Genomic DNA, 19,312 nt, shown 5'->3' on the forward strand with positions numbered 1-19,312 from the left:
ATTCAGTTGCAGACTCCTTAAGTGAGAGGCTTAGCAGACTGAAACATTCTTATTTATAGCTGTCTCTCAGTATTGGGTGGATGGAGTGTGAGTCTAGTTCCTTGTCACTGTGGGTGATATATTGCCTTTTTTTTGCATTTTAATTTACAAACCACCTCTATCTCTTAAGTTAGTTGCTGCAGTGATGTTTTCCACCCTACAAATCTTTTATGTAACTTATTGCATTCAATGTTGACAAAAGAATACCTTGCAATTCCATTTTTCCCTTGTCAATCATCATTTTGAAACCATTTCAGTAAACACCTGGCAGCCTGAATTGGCATAACAGAAGCACGAAAGGGACCTGCCGCTCCATCTACCAAAAGTGGAACTTTCCAGTGCCAATCATTTTAATTCCCATTCCCATTCCTGTTCCGACATGTCGGTCCATGGCCTCCTCCTGTGCCAAGATGAGACCACACCTTGGTGGAGGAGTAACACCTTATATTCTATCTGGGTAGCCTCCAACCTGATGGCATGAATATCAATCTCTCCGTCTGGCAAAAAAAAAATTTCCCTCCTCCTCCTGTCTTCCTCTATTCCCCACTTTGGCCTCTTACCTCTTCTCACCTGCCTAGCCCTTCGCCCAGACTCCATCCTCCTTTCCTTTCTCCTGTGGTCCATCTTCTCCAGCCCTTGACCTTTCCCATCTACCTGGTTTCACCTATCACCTTCCAGGTAACCTCCTTCCCCTCCCCTCACCTCTTTATTATGGCGTCTTCTCCCCTCCATCTCAATCCTGAAGAAGGGACTTGGCCTGAAACGTCGACTGTTCGTTCATTTCCACTGATGCTATCTGACCTGCTGAGTTCCTCTGGTACTCTGAGTGTGTTCATTTGGATTTCCAGCATCTGCAGACTTTGTGTTTATGAAAGGCACATTGATGTCCTGATGAAGGGTCTCGGCCCGAAACATCAACTGTTTATTCCTTTCCATAGATGCTGCCTGATCTGATGAGCAACTGCAGCATTTTGTATGTGTTAGAAGGTATATTGATGTGGTAATTATTGGCCAACTAATTTCAATAATGATTTCTGACATGAATGTCAAACTCAACTTTTAACAAGGAATTTCAAGGTGCAGGAGGGAATAAGCTACCTTGCAGACCCTCACTTCAGTACCTGTGTGATGTTTTTGATATTTTTGAGTTGGTTGCTCAAGCCAGGTTTTGAATAGCCTCCTCATTTTGAAATAATCCACAAAGAAACAAACACACCACTGAACTAAGCAGTTTATTCTGAAGTAAATATCCATGAATTATGGTTGACAATGAAACTATCCTTTGCTGGGGATCAGTGATGAATTTATGCAAAGTCACTCTGCAGTTTAGATGAGTCAATGGGTCAAATGGTTTGCAATCTGTTTTGTTGACATAGCAACTTACACATAAGGAAAAATGCATGGGAAAAAATACTTGGTCATTTCAATTTTATTTACAAATTAAATTTTGTTTTATGCTATCACAGTCAAAGTTGCATTCATAGTCATAAAATTATTCACAATCTTTAAATGTAATATAGCATTATAATCAATGGACAATTCACCATTATGCGTGTTGTGCATAATTTACTTGGGAACATATTAATATAACAGTAACATAAATGTAGGTAGAAAGATCATTAAATAAATGAGACATCCCTTTCCAGGAACAAAGAACAAACTAGATAAACAACCAAAAATCCAAACTTATCTTGTTGATTCCGTACTTTAAATGACCGATCTGCTCTGGAGTGGCTCTAGGAGATCTGTCTGAGAAGCCTCGGGTATTAGCATTATGCTGGATCTGTATTTCTTCTCTTTACCTTCCATTGTTATTGATTGCCTCACTGCAAGGTTCCACTACTGCAGGGCCATTTGAAAACCCTGACTGTCAGATTGTTGAGAAAACAGCCTTCAGAATAAAAAGTTCACAACAAGTTTGTATTCTAATCTTGCTTGGACATGGCCAAAGTGCTGTTTTGCTTTCATAATCAAAATCTCATTTTCTTGCAATTGCAGCTTCTCTAGCAGTTGACGTGTAGTTGTAAAGTTAATGAGTTAGGCTGCAAGATATTAAATTCTCTATCAAATTAGTTTTGATAAAATAAGCATTGTTGTTTCAGTATATTTGGACCTCTTTTGTAGCATATATAACCATAATGCCATCAAGTTACAGGGGGCCTCATATATATTAAAAACAGTTTATCTTCAGAACCAAATATAAAATATGAATAATAAGGTAGAAGCGACACAGAAATATTTCAAAGATCACACTGACCTAAATGTACTCTAAACCATATAACTAAATTACAGAAACTACACACAAAATATCTCAAAGAAAGTGTCCATTACTGAATAGATATTCACTTGAATAAGACTGTTGGATTCTTTTTTAAACATTTGGTACATGACAGGTACACTTGGCAGGTACACTTTTCAAATATCAATATTTTCATCAATCCATAAGGAAATGAGATTGACATCCAAAATTAAACAGTATTATGTATTCCCTCATGAGGCATACCACTTTATGTATTCTCTCAAGTGAAGCATACCATTTTATGTATTCGCTCAAGTGAGGCATACCATTTTTATAGTTTTTTGTGATGTCTTAATACTTTCAATACAGATTAAGCAAATGTAATGAGAATAAATTACCATCATCCTTAGCTGTTACCAAAATAATTTGAAAAATGAAGCATATAGTATACTGAAGTGATAGGTTTTAATACAAACGTTTGTACTTGGCATGTTTCAATATAAAGTTGTGTATAGGCACTGGGACTGACACTGAAAGGTGATCAATAAATATTACAACTTCTGGAGATGAAATTGTATTCAATGCACTCCGAACCAAATCTTGTCTGCATTTATGTTTTCTAACCACCTTAAGGACATCTTAATGCTGTTTTCCAGTTATGTTATGATTCAATAGGCCAATTACATGGCTGTTCTCTTTTTAATAGACATTCTACTTCCATTAAAAATTGAAACAAGTTAATAAAACTACATATGTAGATGATTTAAGTGATCATTTATAGACAACCTTTCCTAACTGAGATTCAAAATTCATCTTCAAATATATGGTCCTTAAACAATGCAGAAAGAAATAGGACAATCTTCTTAATGTATTAAATAAAATATGTCCAATGTATTATCAAAGTGCTCTTGCAAAATTAGGTATTAGCATTCATGGGCACTGCATCAGTGCATATTATAAATGTGTTTGATGATGATAACGGGGAGTTATACCACTGATCTATGCTAATTCATAACACATTCAAAATTACATATACACTCACTGGCAACTTTATTAGGTACACTTGTACACATGCACATTAATGCAAGTATCTAATTTGCCAATCATGTTGCAGCAACTCGGTGCATAAAAGCATGCAGACATGGTCAAGAGGTTCAGTTGTTGTTCAGACCAAACATTAGAATAGGAAGATTGTTGGTGACAGATTTGTGTATCTCAGAAACCGCTAATTTCCTGGGATTTTAGGTCTCTAGAATTTACAAAGAATGGTGCAAAAAACCCCAAAAAAAAACACATCCAGCGAGTAGCAGTTCTGTGGGGGGATTAAAAAACACCTTGTTAATGAGAGAGGTCAGAGGAGATTGCCAGACTGGTTGAAGTTGACAGGAAGGTTACTGTAACTCGAATAACCATGTGTTACAACAGTGGTGTGCAGTGGAGCACCTCTGAAAGCACAACACATTAAATCTTGAAATGAATCTGCTACAGTGGCAGAAAACCACAAACATGCACTCAATGGCTACTTTATTGGGTACAGGAGGAACCTAATAAGGTAGCCACAGATTGTGTATTTCTTTCAAATAAAATATTGATTATTTTTCCACATTGGGTTTAATGTACAATTCAACACATGTTCAAAATAGTGCAAGTGTACAGTCCAAATGTATGAATTTTGTCGCATGATTTAAAATAAACTTCATTTCCTAGCACGTTGAGCTAGTATTTTAAAAAACATGACTGGTTATATTTTTCTTGTGTTCAAAAGTATGGGAATGGCATAGTTTCTTAATACAGCTGAAAGATGATTTCTAATAAAAATGAACATTTTTGGTAAGAATTTATAATTAATCTCCTCTGAGTAAACATATTTTGAATTGCTCAAATCAATTTAGCAGCTATAAGGAACTATATGTAATTTTTGCTGTTTGGTAGTCAATATGTTGAAAATGATTTTTTGAATAGATTGGAGTTTTTAAATGATGCCAATGAATGCTCTTCTACCTAAACAAATATAACTTAAAGACTCCCTTTGAAACCCCACATAAGGGCAAAATTAGTAGAAACCTGCTGTGGCGAGTAATTCAATCTGGGAACATGAACCTTTTTTTTGGATGAGCCTAACTTCCAAAATAAAAGTAAAAAAAAAGAGATTAAAATTTCTACTGACCAGACCTTATCTTGGAAATTCCTTAAAAGTTTGACCAATTTTAGGTGTTTCACATTAATTCAGAAAAAGAAAGCTAAGCTGCAAATGTTTGCAGATAAAGTATTTATTTTGTTGGATGGTGTTTCATGGAGCAGGAATGTTTTAAACAAATGCCTGAACTACCTCTCTTTGATGTCTTAAGTATGTAATACTTAATGTAGATTTGAGATTTCCAAACAAAACCCGTTATTTGATATTTGTTCCAAATGAAGTATTATAATTTATCTTTATATCCCTGGAAAGGTCAAAGCTAGATGAAATATTTATGGGGAACCTGAGTGGGATCTTCTTCACTCAGAGGATGGTGCGAGTGTAGAATGAGCTGCCAGTGGAAGTGGTGGATACGAGTTCAATTGCAACATTTAAGAGAAGTTTGTATTAGTACATGGATGGCAGGGGTATGGAGGGCTATGGTCCAGGTGTGAATCAATGGGACTAGGCATAACAACAGACCAGCATTGACTAGATGGGCCAAAGTACCCATTTCCACTCTGTCATGCTCTATGATTATGACTCTAGTTTAACTGATATCCAGTTATTTGCAATGAAAACTACAGAAATGTGGATTAGTGTTGTGCTTAGTATTGATGGTTCAATAAAATATTTTGTTGAAAGATAAGGAAACATTAAAAAAAGGAACTGTTTACGTTGGATTACAGATCATAGTACAATGTGATGGAGATGCTTAATGTTATGGATTGGTTTATAATAGATCATTTCACATATATGAGATGCACATCAGAGTCTTACATCCTTGTGTGAGATACTAAATGTCATCTGATGTCTGTGACACTTTCCATGTGCACTTCAACATCAGACACTTTCTAGAGTGAAGGGGAGTAAATTCAACAGTCAAAATCCTTACGATTCTAACAAAGTTAATGACATGAAGCCAAATAACACACACAGTACAATGAATTCATGAGTAACAGGACAGTAGGATACAGAAACAAAGTGTGAAAGAGTTAAGAAATCTCATTTTGCTAAATGACATAATTTGTATTAAAACCACTTTGCCACATGATGGGCAAATTGTGCATTTCCACTGGAAGCCTTACCTATGGAATGTTGGATGATGGCAAGGTATTCTGATTCAGGAGGACTTGTGATAAACCCTGTACTTCATAGAGAAGTCGTACAGAGTTACTGACAATGCCCATTCAATCATTTTTATACCACCGTGCTGCTTGTGAAACATCAAGTCATGGGCATTAACTGTTATGTCAAAGAGAAGAAGATACTAACATAATTTTGGAGGACGAACCAGATGGAACAGAAGATACTGTGGTATAATTATTTTACAGTTCTGAGGGGCAATACCAACTTTATGGAGTGGAATCTGTTGCAATTGGTTCTAATCATGAAAATGGAATGTTATGTACCTGGGCAACAGAAAAGCAATGAAGAATAAGCAAAAATGTTTTAAAGAACTTAAGAACAACAATCCAGATTACTAAGAAATGAAGTGTTCTTTATAATTAGTGTAAAATTATCCATCTGCAATAGTTTTATAAGAAAACCTACATGCATATTTCAGATTACTTTGATGTTAAGTGTATTCAGAATTCCAGTTAAATCATACATATATTTTGGCTTATTGATTACAACTCTTTTTTTTTTGAAGATCTAGTCATTGGATGAATCTTCAGATATTGGTTCTCAAGGCACAGCACAACTTTGACAGCTTTTAAGCATTCTGTTTCTTCAAGTCTTCTTCAAGTCTGGCAAAGGAACTTCTGTAAAGTGCAAACAGCATTGATTTTTTCCTGTAAGATCCTGGTTAAATTGATTGTTACTTCACAAAGTTTTCTAATTTTCTTTCTTCTGACTCAATTGAACAGATGCTTTTGGTGACATGAACGTTAACTTCTTTTGCTAATACTTTCTTGGTCTCCTGTTTTTTTTTCTATATAAGTAGAAAAAAAAAGGTTAAATTCACAAGAAATTAAGAAAATCAGGTTACAATATGGAGCAGAAAAGATATGCTAAAAATGTTGGAAGCTGACCAAAGACTGTCCAACGTTTTGATAGACTTGACATTCATACTGATAATATTTTGAAGAAAATGTTTGTCTAAGAATATGTTATAAGCCTTCATTATCTAGTTGAAGAATTTGCAAAATCTATGGAATCAGAAGGTAGAGTTCAACACCAGTCTTGGATTAGGTGACCTACAGGTGAAATAATAAACCATTCCTATCAACAGGAAACTGACTCAATTTTGACTGGGCCTTATTAACTTGACTATATGCTGTAACTCACTGTAGTTTGTCAAGTGTACATAGAATATATAACATTACAGCACAGTAGAAGCCATTTGGATCACAATCTTGTGCCAACCCTTTAAACCTACTCTAAGATCAATCTAACCCTTCCCACCTACAGTACCCACCATTTACCTATCATCCATGTGCCTATGTAAGAGTTTCTAAAATGCCCCTAATGTATCTGCCTCTACCACCATCCCAGGCAGGGCATTCCACGCACCCACCACTCTCTGTATATAGAACTTACCTCTGGCTTGCCCCCTCCCCCACCCCCATACTTCCCTCCAATCACCTTAAAATTATGCCCCCTGGTATTAACTGCTGGATCTTTGTTTATATTCAGATCTTTAGGGCTCTTCCAGGAGTCAAGAGTGATGAGTAGCCTTACTTCTAAGATTTCAGTTTATTTTAAAGTACAAACAAACATAAGCAAACTAAATAAAGAGCTGAAAAATGATGCTAAGAATATAAATATAAAAGAAGCAAAGATGGCAGTTCTGAAAAATCCACTTTTATAGATAAGATATGAAAGTCCTTAGATAAGAACAAACTAGTTAATAGGCTACATAATTAAATCAATTACATCACATGGGTAATGTGCTCATACTTAGCCAATGAAAAATGAGAAAGGTGATAAACCGTTAGTTTAGCTGCTGTACTGCTTTCTGCCGGTAAATGGGGATGAACTACCTCATACTGTGAAAAGTACATGAGTTTGTTAAAAAGCACAAATTTTATAAAAAGTAATATTTAAAAAGAACAGTGGTTCCTAACATAGCCATTTCTACCCTGGGAAGAAGTCTCTGGATATCCTCATCATCTTGCACGTCTTTATCAAGTCACCTCTCATCCTCCTTCATGCCAAAGAGTAAAGCCCTAGCTCGTTCAACCTACCTTCATGAGACATGCCCTGTAGTCTAGCCAATATCCTGGTAAATCTCTTCTTCACCCAATCTAAAGCTTTCACATCCTTCCTATAATGAGTCAACGAGATCTGAACACAATACTCCAAGTGTGGTCTAACCAGGGTTTTATAGATTTCCAACATTACCTTGTGGCTCTTGAACTCAGTACCCCAACTAATGAAGACCAACACACCATTCGTCTTCTTAATCATCCTATGGCAACTTTGAAGGAACTACGGACGTGGACCCTTAGATCCCCTTATTCCTCCTCACTGCCAAGAATCCTGCCTTCAAATTCGACCTTGCAAAAGTGAATCACTTCACACATTTGAGAAGTAGACTCCATCTGCTACCTCTCAGTTCAGCTCTACATCAGTCAATATCCAAAAACAACCCTGCACAATTTATTATCCACACAATTTCACCGACTGTAGGGACAATATAGAGCCATAGAGATCCCAGTCATGTTGGCAGAGAGCTTGGAACAATGTAAGATATTGTTATGGAGGTGAGAATGGTTTTTGATAAGTCTGGCGGGGGGGAGGTAACAGCGTTTCTATATTATTCACTGAAGCCTGTATAAGCACCAGTGTGTGCCCATCCCCCACACAAATATTTTATTATGCTAAATGCCCAGATTAACTTGGTTGTGTATGCAAAACTCAATATTGAGCCCTGTTATCTATCAAAATCATGATTAGCCCAGTTCACACTTTGGAACTCCAGTTTGCCTGTCATAACGAGCCTCCATCACATTCTGTAACGATTGCCAGCCAGGCTGATGCTGGTACAGGAACAGCCCAGTGCCTGACCACAGTTACCTTAGCTTCACTATAGCCCTGTTTTTGACAAGCTAGTCCAGCAAAAATTGGCATTGAGGAGAGCAAACACATGCTGCTTCAAATCAACAGCAAATCATGCAGCTCAATTGCAAAATAGAATACAATTTGTGGTATTTTTTGATGACTTACATTTGAACCTTTGAGGTTGATAGCTAACATATTTCATCACTACTTTCATGACAGATTTCTGTAGGTATCGTCATTTTGGCATAAAAGTATGAACTTATTTTAATTTGTTTAATTTTGAATAGGGCTGGAGCTGCTGAATTGTTGTTTGCACCTAGCACAAACTGTTTCACTAACTAAGGTAGTAAAATCAAATAATCTTGAAAATTACTCATCCTCTGACTACAAAAGACTTCTTGTGCAGGTAAATGGAACTTAAACACAAATTCTTTGTATTGCCACATTCACAATGCATTTTTTGCTGGAAATTACACGTAATATATAATTACTAAATTAAAGATAAAGGTCATCTGTCATCCCTTGGTCCTCTCAGTGTGTCTGCAATCCTTGAGAGTTAACCAGCCTCCTCCATTCTTTTCCCAGATGAGGTCTGAGAGTGATGATGTGGAATTAAGGAATAGGTTCTGAGAATCTATCCCTGGACTGGATTTAATGATCAGAAACAATGGGAAACTGCTTAAATAGGAAGGAAGGAAGGAAGGAAGGAAGGAAGGAAGGAAGGAAGGAATGTTGACTCAGACCATGAGAGGCCTGTGTCGGGCATTTTCATGCCTCACAAGGCGCAGATTGGAAGTCTGTGTGGGGCGCCACTCCTCGCACAGATATTACAGCAATGTGTAATTAAGTGCCTTACTCAAGGACACAAACACGCTGCCACAGCTGAGGCTCAAACCAGCGACCTTGAGATCACTAGGCGAACGCCTTAACCACTTGGCCACATGCATAAATACATTTGAATAATTCCTAAAAATTTAAAGAAAAAATCATTTAAATAAATGTTGGTATACATGAATAGTATAACTTCTTATTGCTTGAGGTTGGCCTACGTTTGTTTTTAAGTATATTGCCAGGGATGTGTGGGCACATGGCCAAGTGGTTAAGGCATTCGACTAGCGATCTGAAGTTCGTGAGTTCGAGCCCAGCTGAGGCAACGTGTTGTGTCCTTGAGCAAGGCACTTAATCACACATTGCTCTGTGATGACACTGGTGCTAAGCTGTAGGGGTCCTAATGCCCTTCCCCTAGACAACATCGGTGTCGTGGAGAGGGGAGACTTACAGCATGGGCAACTGCTGCTCTTCCATACAACCTTGCCCAGGCCTACGCCCTGGAGAGTGAAGACTTTCCAGGCGCAGATCCATGGTCTCGCAAGACTAACGGATGACTTTTACTTATTTTTATTGCCGGGGCTGCATTTCTGATTTGGGCCCTGATGAAGGGTCTGGAGACCAAACGTTGACTCTTCGGTCTTTTCCATACATGCTCCTTGACCTGTTGAGTTCCTTTAGCACGTTGTCTGTGTTACTCTGGATTTTCAGTGCCTGCAGAATCTCTTGTGATTTACTTAAAATACCCTTACAAATCCTCCTCAGGTCATGAATGGCAAACTAATACTTTATTAATTAATTTATTTAGAGATACAGTGCAGAACAGGGTCTTCCAGCCCAATGAACCATGCTGACCAGCAACCCACCCTTTTAACCCTGGCCTAATCACAGGAAAATTTGCAATGACCTTTTAATTTTTTAATAGGCATCTGTTAGTCTCGTGAGACCACGGATTTGCGCCTTGAAGGGTTTCCAGGGCGCAGGCCTGGGCAAGGTTGTATGGAAGACCGGCAGTTGCCCATGCTGCAAGTCTCCCCTAAAGTTGTCCAAGGGAAGGGCACTAAGGCCGATATAGCTTGGCACCGGTGTCGTCGTAGAGCAATGTGTGGTTAAGTGCCTTGCTCAAGGACACAACACGTTGCCTCAGCTGAGGCTCAAACTAGCGACCTTCAGATCACTAGACGGATGCCTTAACCACTTGGCCACGTACCAACACTTACAATGACCAATTAACCTACTAACCAGTACGTATTTGGACTGTGGGAGGAAATCAGCGCACCTGGATGAAACACACGTGGTCACAGGGAGAACATACAAACTCCTTACAGAAAGCGCCAGAACTGAACTCCAAACTCCAACACCCCGACCTTCTGTAACATTGTACTAACCACTACACTACCATGGTGCCCTATACATACAGACTGTAGATTGAAATGAGCACTTGGGAGAAGAATTTGTTGGCTGCAGAGGGCAGATGGTATCTTTTGCTGTGTGGGAGCTCAGTCTGCAGCAATATCTGAAAGACTGAGTTTTATACCGTGGTATAACTACACATTGCCTATGGTTAGCTTACGTTGGTATTTATGTATATTGTCAGGCAGCTGCATTTCTGAGTTGTGAACTGTTTGGGTTGTGAACATCTCTCAGGAATGGAACCCTTGATGTTGTCCATGAAGAAAAAATCCGACTGGAGTGAGTCAAGGACAGTGAAGTAGACAAACCAAGTGCCGATGTTCTTGCCATGTAGTTGAAAGAATGGAGGTTGCCATTCTGTGAAACTGTTCTGGAAACTCCAATCTGTGAACCGTGTCTGCTCAGGAATGGCTGAATCAAAGCACTTAGAAGTGGACACTATGATGCCACGTTTGCAATCTGCTGAACATGAAATCATTTTGAATAAGAAATTATTCGTCAGGTGTTCTTTGGTAGGATAGAACATGCAGCTTCATGAATAGGACGGTGTATGACCGGAGAGTAACCTAAGCCTAGCGACTGACTAATCTGGTTGAACTGCCTTGTTTCAAGGAGAACAAAGAGACATTAATTCCAAGTTGTCACTTGTGAGAAGGGCAGTGAATTGATGCTGCTTTGGAATAAAGCCAGTGAAAAGTTGATACACATTAGCCAGACAGGCAAATGCCAACGCAATTGAAAGACAGCGTTTTGAACGGATAAGGAAAGAGAATAACAATGAAGGGCTTCAGATGCAAAACAGTGAGAACCTCCAGAGACTAACTATCGCAAGGAGGGTGTGCATGCCAGGGGCTGGAAAAAGGATCAATTGGCTAACAGGAGAACCCTTATTTCAGTGTTATAAATTGGAGAGGCGGTCTGAGTGAGCATTGATACAAAGAGGACAATAGAATTCATGACTTAAGTGGTTAGCCGGGGTCATCATAGTTACGTTGATATTTGTGTGGAGACAAGAAAATGCAATTGTCTGGCCTCTAGAGGCACAGCCGGGTAGTAATCAGTGGGAGCACATTTCCATTGGCTCTTCTGAGTTTATCACCTGATACATTGAAACCTATATAATACATGGACAACATCATGAATATAATACATGAATTTTGTTGCTTCATTAAATAAGTGTAATGCCCTAGTTAAGATTTCTATTGCTATGCTGTAGGTATTTCATTTCAACATCTGTCTGCAAAAGCAGAGTGTCCTGCTGGAAGATGTTTTGATTTTGGCTAAGATAAGAAGCCCTGCGGTTCAACTTCGGAATGTGAGTCAGCCAATCAGGATTGACGGGAAGAGTTTTCTGAAGGACAGTAGTCTGGTTTGGGGGCTTTTGGCAGGAGCTGTGGAGTGGGACAGAAGGGAAGATGGGGTAGAGTGCCGTTGGAAGGAGCATCCCCATTGCACGGGGCGTTTTGTGCAGATGAATGGCTCCTAGGAGGAAGGGCCAATACTCCTGAGAAAGAGTCAATTTGTTTAAGTTGGACTTCAAGGGAAGTTCGGAATGTGGCATGTACTTTCCTGCAGACTGTGGGTCCACTGTGTGAGGACAAACGACACCAGTATGCTCATTGGACTGGTTTGACTGTAATGGGCCCTTTTACTTTCTTTTTCTTTTCTTTTTCTGATTAACTGTTTATTAAGGCTGAAATTTGTAAATATATTTTCTTTATAATTTTATGGAGTGTACAATCTGTTATTTCTGGTTGACCAACAATTCTGTATGGGCAGCATTTACACGGTATTCGCTCAAATCAAGGTTTCTTTGATCAGAACATCATGATGTTCCTTTTTGGTTGAACCCCAAATCATACAGACCCAAGTCATATACTGTTTATGAAAGGTGGCCTGCTCCCCGCTGAGTTACGTGGCTGTTAGCAGAGCTAGCTAACAAGCCATGTTTGTATACGAGCCCCATGAGGGGGTTACGTATATAACCAAGCACAATCTTGCTGTCAGTAAAAAAAACTTGATATGGTCTAGTTCTGTGTCCAGATCATTGGATATTATCTCTGCCATCTCAACTGCTAGAACATCAGCACCAAATTCAAGCCTTGGTATAGTGAGATCTGGCTTGGGAGTAAGCTTTGCCTCACCTAGGATGAATCCACCTTCACTCTATCCAACAGCACCTGTGACCTTCAGGTAAGCAGAAGCTGCAGTTCTCTTTCGTATGGGCTATAGATAGTGGAAATGTTTGGTAGGTTCTTGGATTTTTGAAGCTTTTAAGATCCTGAAGGGAAGGACACCACTGCTGCAACTGCTCTGTTTCGGGAGTGGGACATCTCATCCACAAGTGTCTAAGGTCAACTCTCTTAACATGAAACATCCCTGGATACTGACTGGAGCAGCAAATCCCAGAGGGTCAAATAGACTACTGATAGTCAATAGCATGCCAAGATGCACAAAGGGTCTTTCAGTATCAGTGACCTGGAAAGTAAGGATGTTGCTAATGAGGTCCCATCCAAAGTCCAGATGATGCTGCATAGGAGGGAGGTCTTGTACAAGATCTTTGGCCAGATCTTTGATGGGAAACATTGCATGACCTCTGAACTTTTGGATGCAATCTTATGCAGTCTGAGATTGGACTGCACCAACTTGTCTGGTGCTGTTTTCATCATGCTGACTGCTCCTTCTGCACTAGAAATTGATTTAAGACCGTCATCAACATAGAAATGTCTTTCTACGTACCTCTGTGCTTCAGTATCAAATTCTTTCTCTCTCCCGATAGCTCTCCTCTTAAGGCCATAGATTGCCACAGCCGTAGAGGGACAGTTACCAATACATCAACTCTCATGTGGTACTCCAGAATCTCATTGTCCAGTTGGTAGTCATGACACCACAGAATCTGAGGTCCTCTTGATGATCTCTCACTAGGAAGCTGCAGAACATTTGTTGGATGTCTTCCGTCACTGCAATGGACTCAGTTCTGAAGCACATGAGGACCCTGAACAGACTGCTAATGAGATCTGGACACCGCAAGAGCATATTATTTATGTCTTTGACAATGTGTGTAAATCAAAGACAATTCTTATTTGTGCATGTTTCTAGGGATGGTAAATACCGAAGTTGGGGAAATACCAGTTTTCTTTGTTGGGATCTGGTGGAGGAGCTAACACTGCATGATTGTTTCTGGAGAATCTCTCCATGAACTCCATGTAATGATCTTTCATTTCTAGTTCCACTCTCAATATGTGACTGAAGGACATGAGCTGAATCAGGGCCGCCCCTCTGTTGTTTGGTTGAGGTTGTTATGGAGACTGGAAAGGAAGGGGAGCTACCCAAATGTTTGACTCATCTTTGCTCAACTCTCTGTCCATGATTCGAAGGAAGACCTCATCTTCGATAGAAGTTGCCAGCCTATAATCATCTTCGGAGTGATAGAAGACAATCTTGCCTAAATCCGGTTGAGCAGAGGTAAGTACAGTGTGTCAGGGCACTTGGTCTGGTTACCTACAATCTTCTCTTTCATACAGATTCTGTTCTCACAGGGACTGAAATTACTTGGGCTAATGTTCTCCAGGACATTAGTCTTTAATATGCTGACAGTGGACTGATCTTGCAGACTTCACCCACTGTGACTCAACCTAGCTCCAGTCATTGGGCACAACGTGTATTGTGCTGACCATTGCTCTGTTCATGTGGCCGAGTAGCTAGCTCGATGCTCAACCCAACATAGATAGAAAGTGTGCAAGGAGCTGTCTGTATTTGAACCCAGGACCACTCACCTCCAAGTTTGGTGTGGATGCCACTACACCACCGGCCGGCTCAAAAGTTTTTAGAGCAAATGGGGAATTTGAATACTGAATATGTCAAAGAATGTTCACTTTGCCAAAGACATAATGCTCTCATCATCCAATATCACATATGCCTTTATTTTTTGCTCAGCATGTCCTTTTGGTTAGATGCTGGCTAAACATATTTTAGAGCAGGATTTGCTTGGAAGCCTTTCCCCGCATACCTCTGCATGAGGAAGCAGCTGCATCAGATGGATGCAGCTGACACCCCACTGTGCTCTGCTGTGGGAGTGCTGGAACCAGCAGTAGCCCAAGGTACTGGCCATGAATGAAGTGCTGATATGTACTGGTCACTGTGGCACTCCGGAGTGTATGATAGCTTTACAGTCTTTTGCTTAGTGTGCCATTGAAGCACAACTTTTGAAACATATAGAGTGCTCTTTAAGAAAACAACTTTGATCTGTAAATGGTTTATCTCTGAATCCTTTGCATTTCTTTAAGGGGTGATTTTTCTTATGGACAGGGTATTTGTATTGGGGTTTACAATGAAGTTTTCTACTACAGTTTTGTTGATCCTGATAATTTTCCATACTTTTGCTGGAGACCTCTCTTTGAATGAAGTTTTACCAGAAGTTGAGAGCAGGAAACTAGGGTAATTTCATATTTCGGCATGGTGGCGGATGACGTCCATAAGGAATTAAAATGGTGGATAGGAAGCATGATGCTTCATTTTATACTTGAAACCTTTAGTACTTGGATATTGTTTGGTAGCTTTCCCACTATAGCCTTTATTCCTCTTGATGTATCTAAGAAGCTCAGTCCTAGTAGGTAACTTTCATTTTTTGGGGCTTAAAGTTCTGACAACAGATCTGCAAGCTCCTGTAGCATTCACAGTTCTTTGTGTGAGAGCTTTGTAAAATTATCAAATTTACTGAAGAGAAGTTCTTCAATTACCTCTGGAGAGCCACCACATTTGTCCAGCCTCTGCCACAGCATTTGTAAACCCGTAGTTGGATTATCGATGTGAACCACCCTAACCCTTCTTGCATTTTTGCAATGATTCGCCATCAAGCCACTTACAGAACATATAGCTCTTTGCTAGGTTTGAGACTTAATCATTCCATGGCATTGAGAAAGCTTGATTTCCAGAACAGACACTGGCAGATTGGTTGCTGAACACTTTTAGTCCTGCTGTGACTGTCCGGGCAAACCAGATACCAAGCCAAACCTAATGCATCTGATGCTCTTGAATGGGAGCATTGTGGTGATGTGTCCTGGCATGAAAGGAAGTTTAGTCTGTCCATGTCAGTCCAGATGGGATTAGCACCAATAGCAACTCTTGACTGAGGTTTTTGCTCTGGCAGAACTGCAGACTGGGATGTTGTCGGTCTTTGCTGCTGGTAGACCTTGACTGTCGATACTTAGACTATATAAGAGACATGTTGGCTGAGTGATGTGGACGACTCCTTGTAAGGTGGAAGCATTGTCTTTCCATAATCAAAAGGCTTTTGTGCATTTTCTTTAGAAAGATGCACTGGCTGTTGTGGATGCAAGTTGTGACTGGTCCATTATATACTCACAACTGTCTTAGTCAACTGCTGCTTTTGCCTCTGCTAAGACAGCCTCAGCATCATGCTTTTCCTTGACAGTATAATGTAGTCTCTATATATGCTCTCTACTTGCATCTCAATTTCATGCTTACCATTGATGGACTCAGGGGTCAGGCCAGAATGTGGCTCATCTACCACATCTTTGCAATGCTCAAGCAAAACCACAGCTAGCATATCTGCAGCATGAGTTCGCACCAAGACTGAAGAGGCAATAATGATCATGCCACAGGAGGGTTCCAAGCTAATTGGCTCACCCTCTTCTCATGGTTAAATGGTCCAGCATTTCTTGCTGGTGCACAGTCAGCAGGAAACTTTCGACTTAGCTGACCCTAAGGCAGAAGTCCTCAAGTATGGACCAACACCACTCATTTATCGTTGCTCCAACTTGGCAGTGCGCACTTTGAGATCTTTTCAAACTGGAAGTTGCTTAGTAGAGCAAATGTCCGTTTCTCACAGATTGCTCATTCCTTTACAGTGGCTGGCACATTTGTAAGCAACCAACTGAATTGGGCAAAGTTTAGAACCCTTCTTGTTGTTCAAAGACAGGTTTATGTAGAAGAAGTTCAGTGCATCACAAAGTAGGAACCTCTTGCAAAACGAAGCTCTCTGTCCCCTTCTTGACTCTGAGGGGCCACTAACAGCCGGAGTCCATGGCCTCCTCCATTGCCGCGACGTGGCCACACTCAGGTTGGAGGAGCAACACCTTGTATTCCGTCTGGATAGCCTCCAACCAAATGACATGAACAATGATTTTTCAAACTTCTGGTAATGGCCCACCCCATCACCATTCCTCATTCCCATTCCCCCCCTAACCTTATCTTCTTACCTGCCTATCACCTCCCTCTGGTGCTCCTCCCCTTTTCTTTCTTCCATGGTCTTCTGTCCTATACTATTAGATTCACCCTTCTCCAGCCCTGTATCTTTTTCCAGCTTTCCAACTTCCCTGTTCTTTACTTCACCCCTTCCCTGGTTTCACCTATTACCTTGTACTTCTTCCTCCCTGTCCCCACCTTCTTTACTCTGACTCCTCATCTTTTATTCCAGTCCTGATGAAGGGTGTTGGCCCTGATCATCAACTATACTCTTTTCCAAAGATGCCTGGCCTACTGAGTTCCTCCAGCATTTTGTGTGTGTTGCTTGGACTTCCAGCATCTGCAGATTTTCTCTTGTTTGTGATTGGACATATAAAGGCACAACTCACTCCAGAGCTAACTCACCCAATCATCATTCTGTGTAAACATCATGTCACCTCTCTGCTCATCACGAGAAAGAGTGTCATCCAAGTCAGTGTTTTCAAAGTGAGAATGGCTAAACCTGGTGTAGTAAGACTGTTTTCAAGATGAGTCTCTGAGAATATCCTTTTGCCAAAGACAGTGAAATGATCATAGAAACATAGAAACATAGAAAATAGGTGCAGGAGTAGGCCATTCGGCCCTTCGAGCCTGCACCGCCATTTATTATGATCATGGCTGATCATCCAACTCAGAACCCTGCCCCAGCCTTCCCTCCATACCCCCTGATCCCCGTAGCCACAAGGGCCATATCTAACTCCCTCTTAAATATAGCCAATGAACTGGCCTCAACTGTTTCCTGTGGCAGAGAATTCCACAGATTCACCACTCTCTGTGTGAAGAAGTTTTTCCTAATCTCGGTCCTAAAAGGCTTCACCTTTATCCTCAAACTGTGACCCCTCGTTCTGGACTTCCCCAACATCGGGAACAATCTTCCTGCATCTAGCCTGTCCAATCCCTTTAGGATTTTATACGTTTCAATCAGATCCCCCCCTCAATCTTCTAAATTCCAATGAGTACAAGCCCAGTTCATCCAGTCTTTCTTCATATGAAAGTCCTGCCATCCCAGGAATCAATCTGGTGAACCTTCTTTGTACTCCCTCTATGGCAAGGATGTCTTTCCTCAGATTAGGGGACCAAAACTGCACACAATACTCCATTTGACCCTTAGTTTCAGTAGTTAAGTTTGACATCCTATGAATACCATGTGAGGAGTGTTCTGGCCTCTAGAGATGCAGTTCATTCTGTATGCACATCACTTCCTCTGTACAAGGTGGTTTTTTATATCAATTGGTGCACTGTTAGTTTTTATTCTGATTTGAAGCACACAGTGGAAATACATTCTTCTCTGTCCAATCTATTTGCCCTTGAAACAGCAATATCTGTGAGTCATAAGTTTTTGGTAATATTGGTAAACATTTAGTAGATATATTTTTAATAAAGTGTTATGCTTAAGTTTATCTTTGCACCACAATGTTGACTGTTATATAGTTATAGAATTTTACATATATGTACTACCTTGGTTAACATCTGTTGTGTGCAATGATTCTGTATTGAATTTAATACCTATTTTACTTAACTCTGCAGTTTCACACAGAAGTAATCTCATTTAAACCCTAAAAGGGAGCTTCCATCTCTGGCGATTTTTGGTAAGTTGTTTAGCTCGCTGCGTAGCTGTGTCGACACATGCAGTGAGGGCAGTCGAGCAATCTTTGAATTAATTAATAATTGTGTAGTGAATTACCTAACCTAAGTCAGTTGGTGAAAGGTCAACAAGGGGGACCTATACATTCTGTACATGAACTAAAAACATGGTGTAAAATGAAGGGGAAAATGCAAACCACTTCTCTGCAGTTTCCTTTTCCATCAAGGTGAAGACACTATTCAAGTAAATGGGTCTGTGCACATTCATCATCAATAACATAGAACACCCAGCCCCTCAGCTCAGTTATGAGCATAGCAATCTTACACTCAATCCCACAGGTGGAAGAGGTATTCAGAAGCAGTGGTACCTCACCTCTTCCTCATCACTGGCCTCCATGTTGCATTGCATAGGCATGGGAGTCGGGCAAACAGACTCATGAAGTAGATTTTAAATGAAATTAAGCATTTACATAACTGAAATACAGTGGGTCATATTGTGACAACCATTATAAAGATGTGGTCACAATATGACCTGCAACCAACAGATCAAGACTCCGCACTTCTGCATCACCTAGTCATGAATAACGGTGGGCGAGTGAACAGCTAATAGGAAGAAAAGGTAGCAAGGAGATATCCAAACTCAGTTTTGGGAGTCCACCATGTGAGTGTAAAGGTCAGTTAAGGCAATTGCAGCCTTAGCTACATCAACATCCTCAGTCCAAGAGTCCAATCATTGCAAATGTAGCTACTCAACTTACACCACATGATGTAGAGAAAGA

The 19,312-nt window shown here is 40.2% G+C and overlaps 1 protein-coding gene across 1 annotated transcript in view; it reads right to left on the reverse strand.

Moving 5' to 3' along the window:
• Positions 1-5,980: 5,980 nt before the first annotated feature.
• LOC134350073 (brain and acute leukemia cytoplasmic protein-like) overlaps positions 5,981-19,312 on the reverse strand; it is a 36,115-nt gene continuing 22,783 nt past the window's right edge. The window contains exon 3 of the mRNA XM_063055002.1: positions 5,981-6,390. Within this exon, the coding sequence (XP_062911072.1) occupies positions 6,277-6,390 (114 nt within the window). The 3' untranslated portion in view covers positions 5,981-6,276. The remainder of the gene's footprint in view (positions 6,391-19,312) is intronic.

Source organism: Mobula hypostoma, chromosome 1 (assembly GCF_963921235.1).
Source record: "Mobula hypostoma chromosome 1, sMobHyp1.1, whole genome shotgun sequence".
Lineage (NCBI taxonomy): Eukaryota > Metazoa > Chordata > Chondrichthyes > Myliobatiformes > Myliobatidae > Mobula > Mobula hypostoma.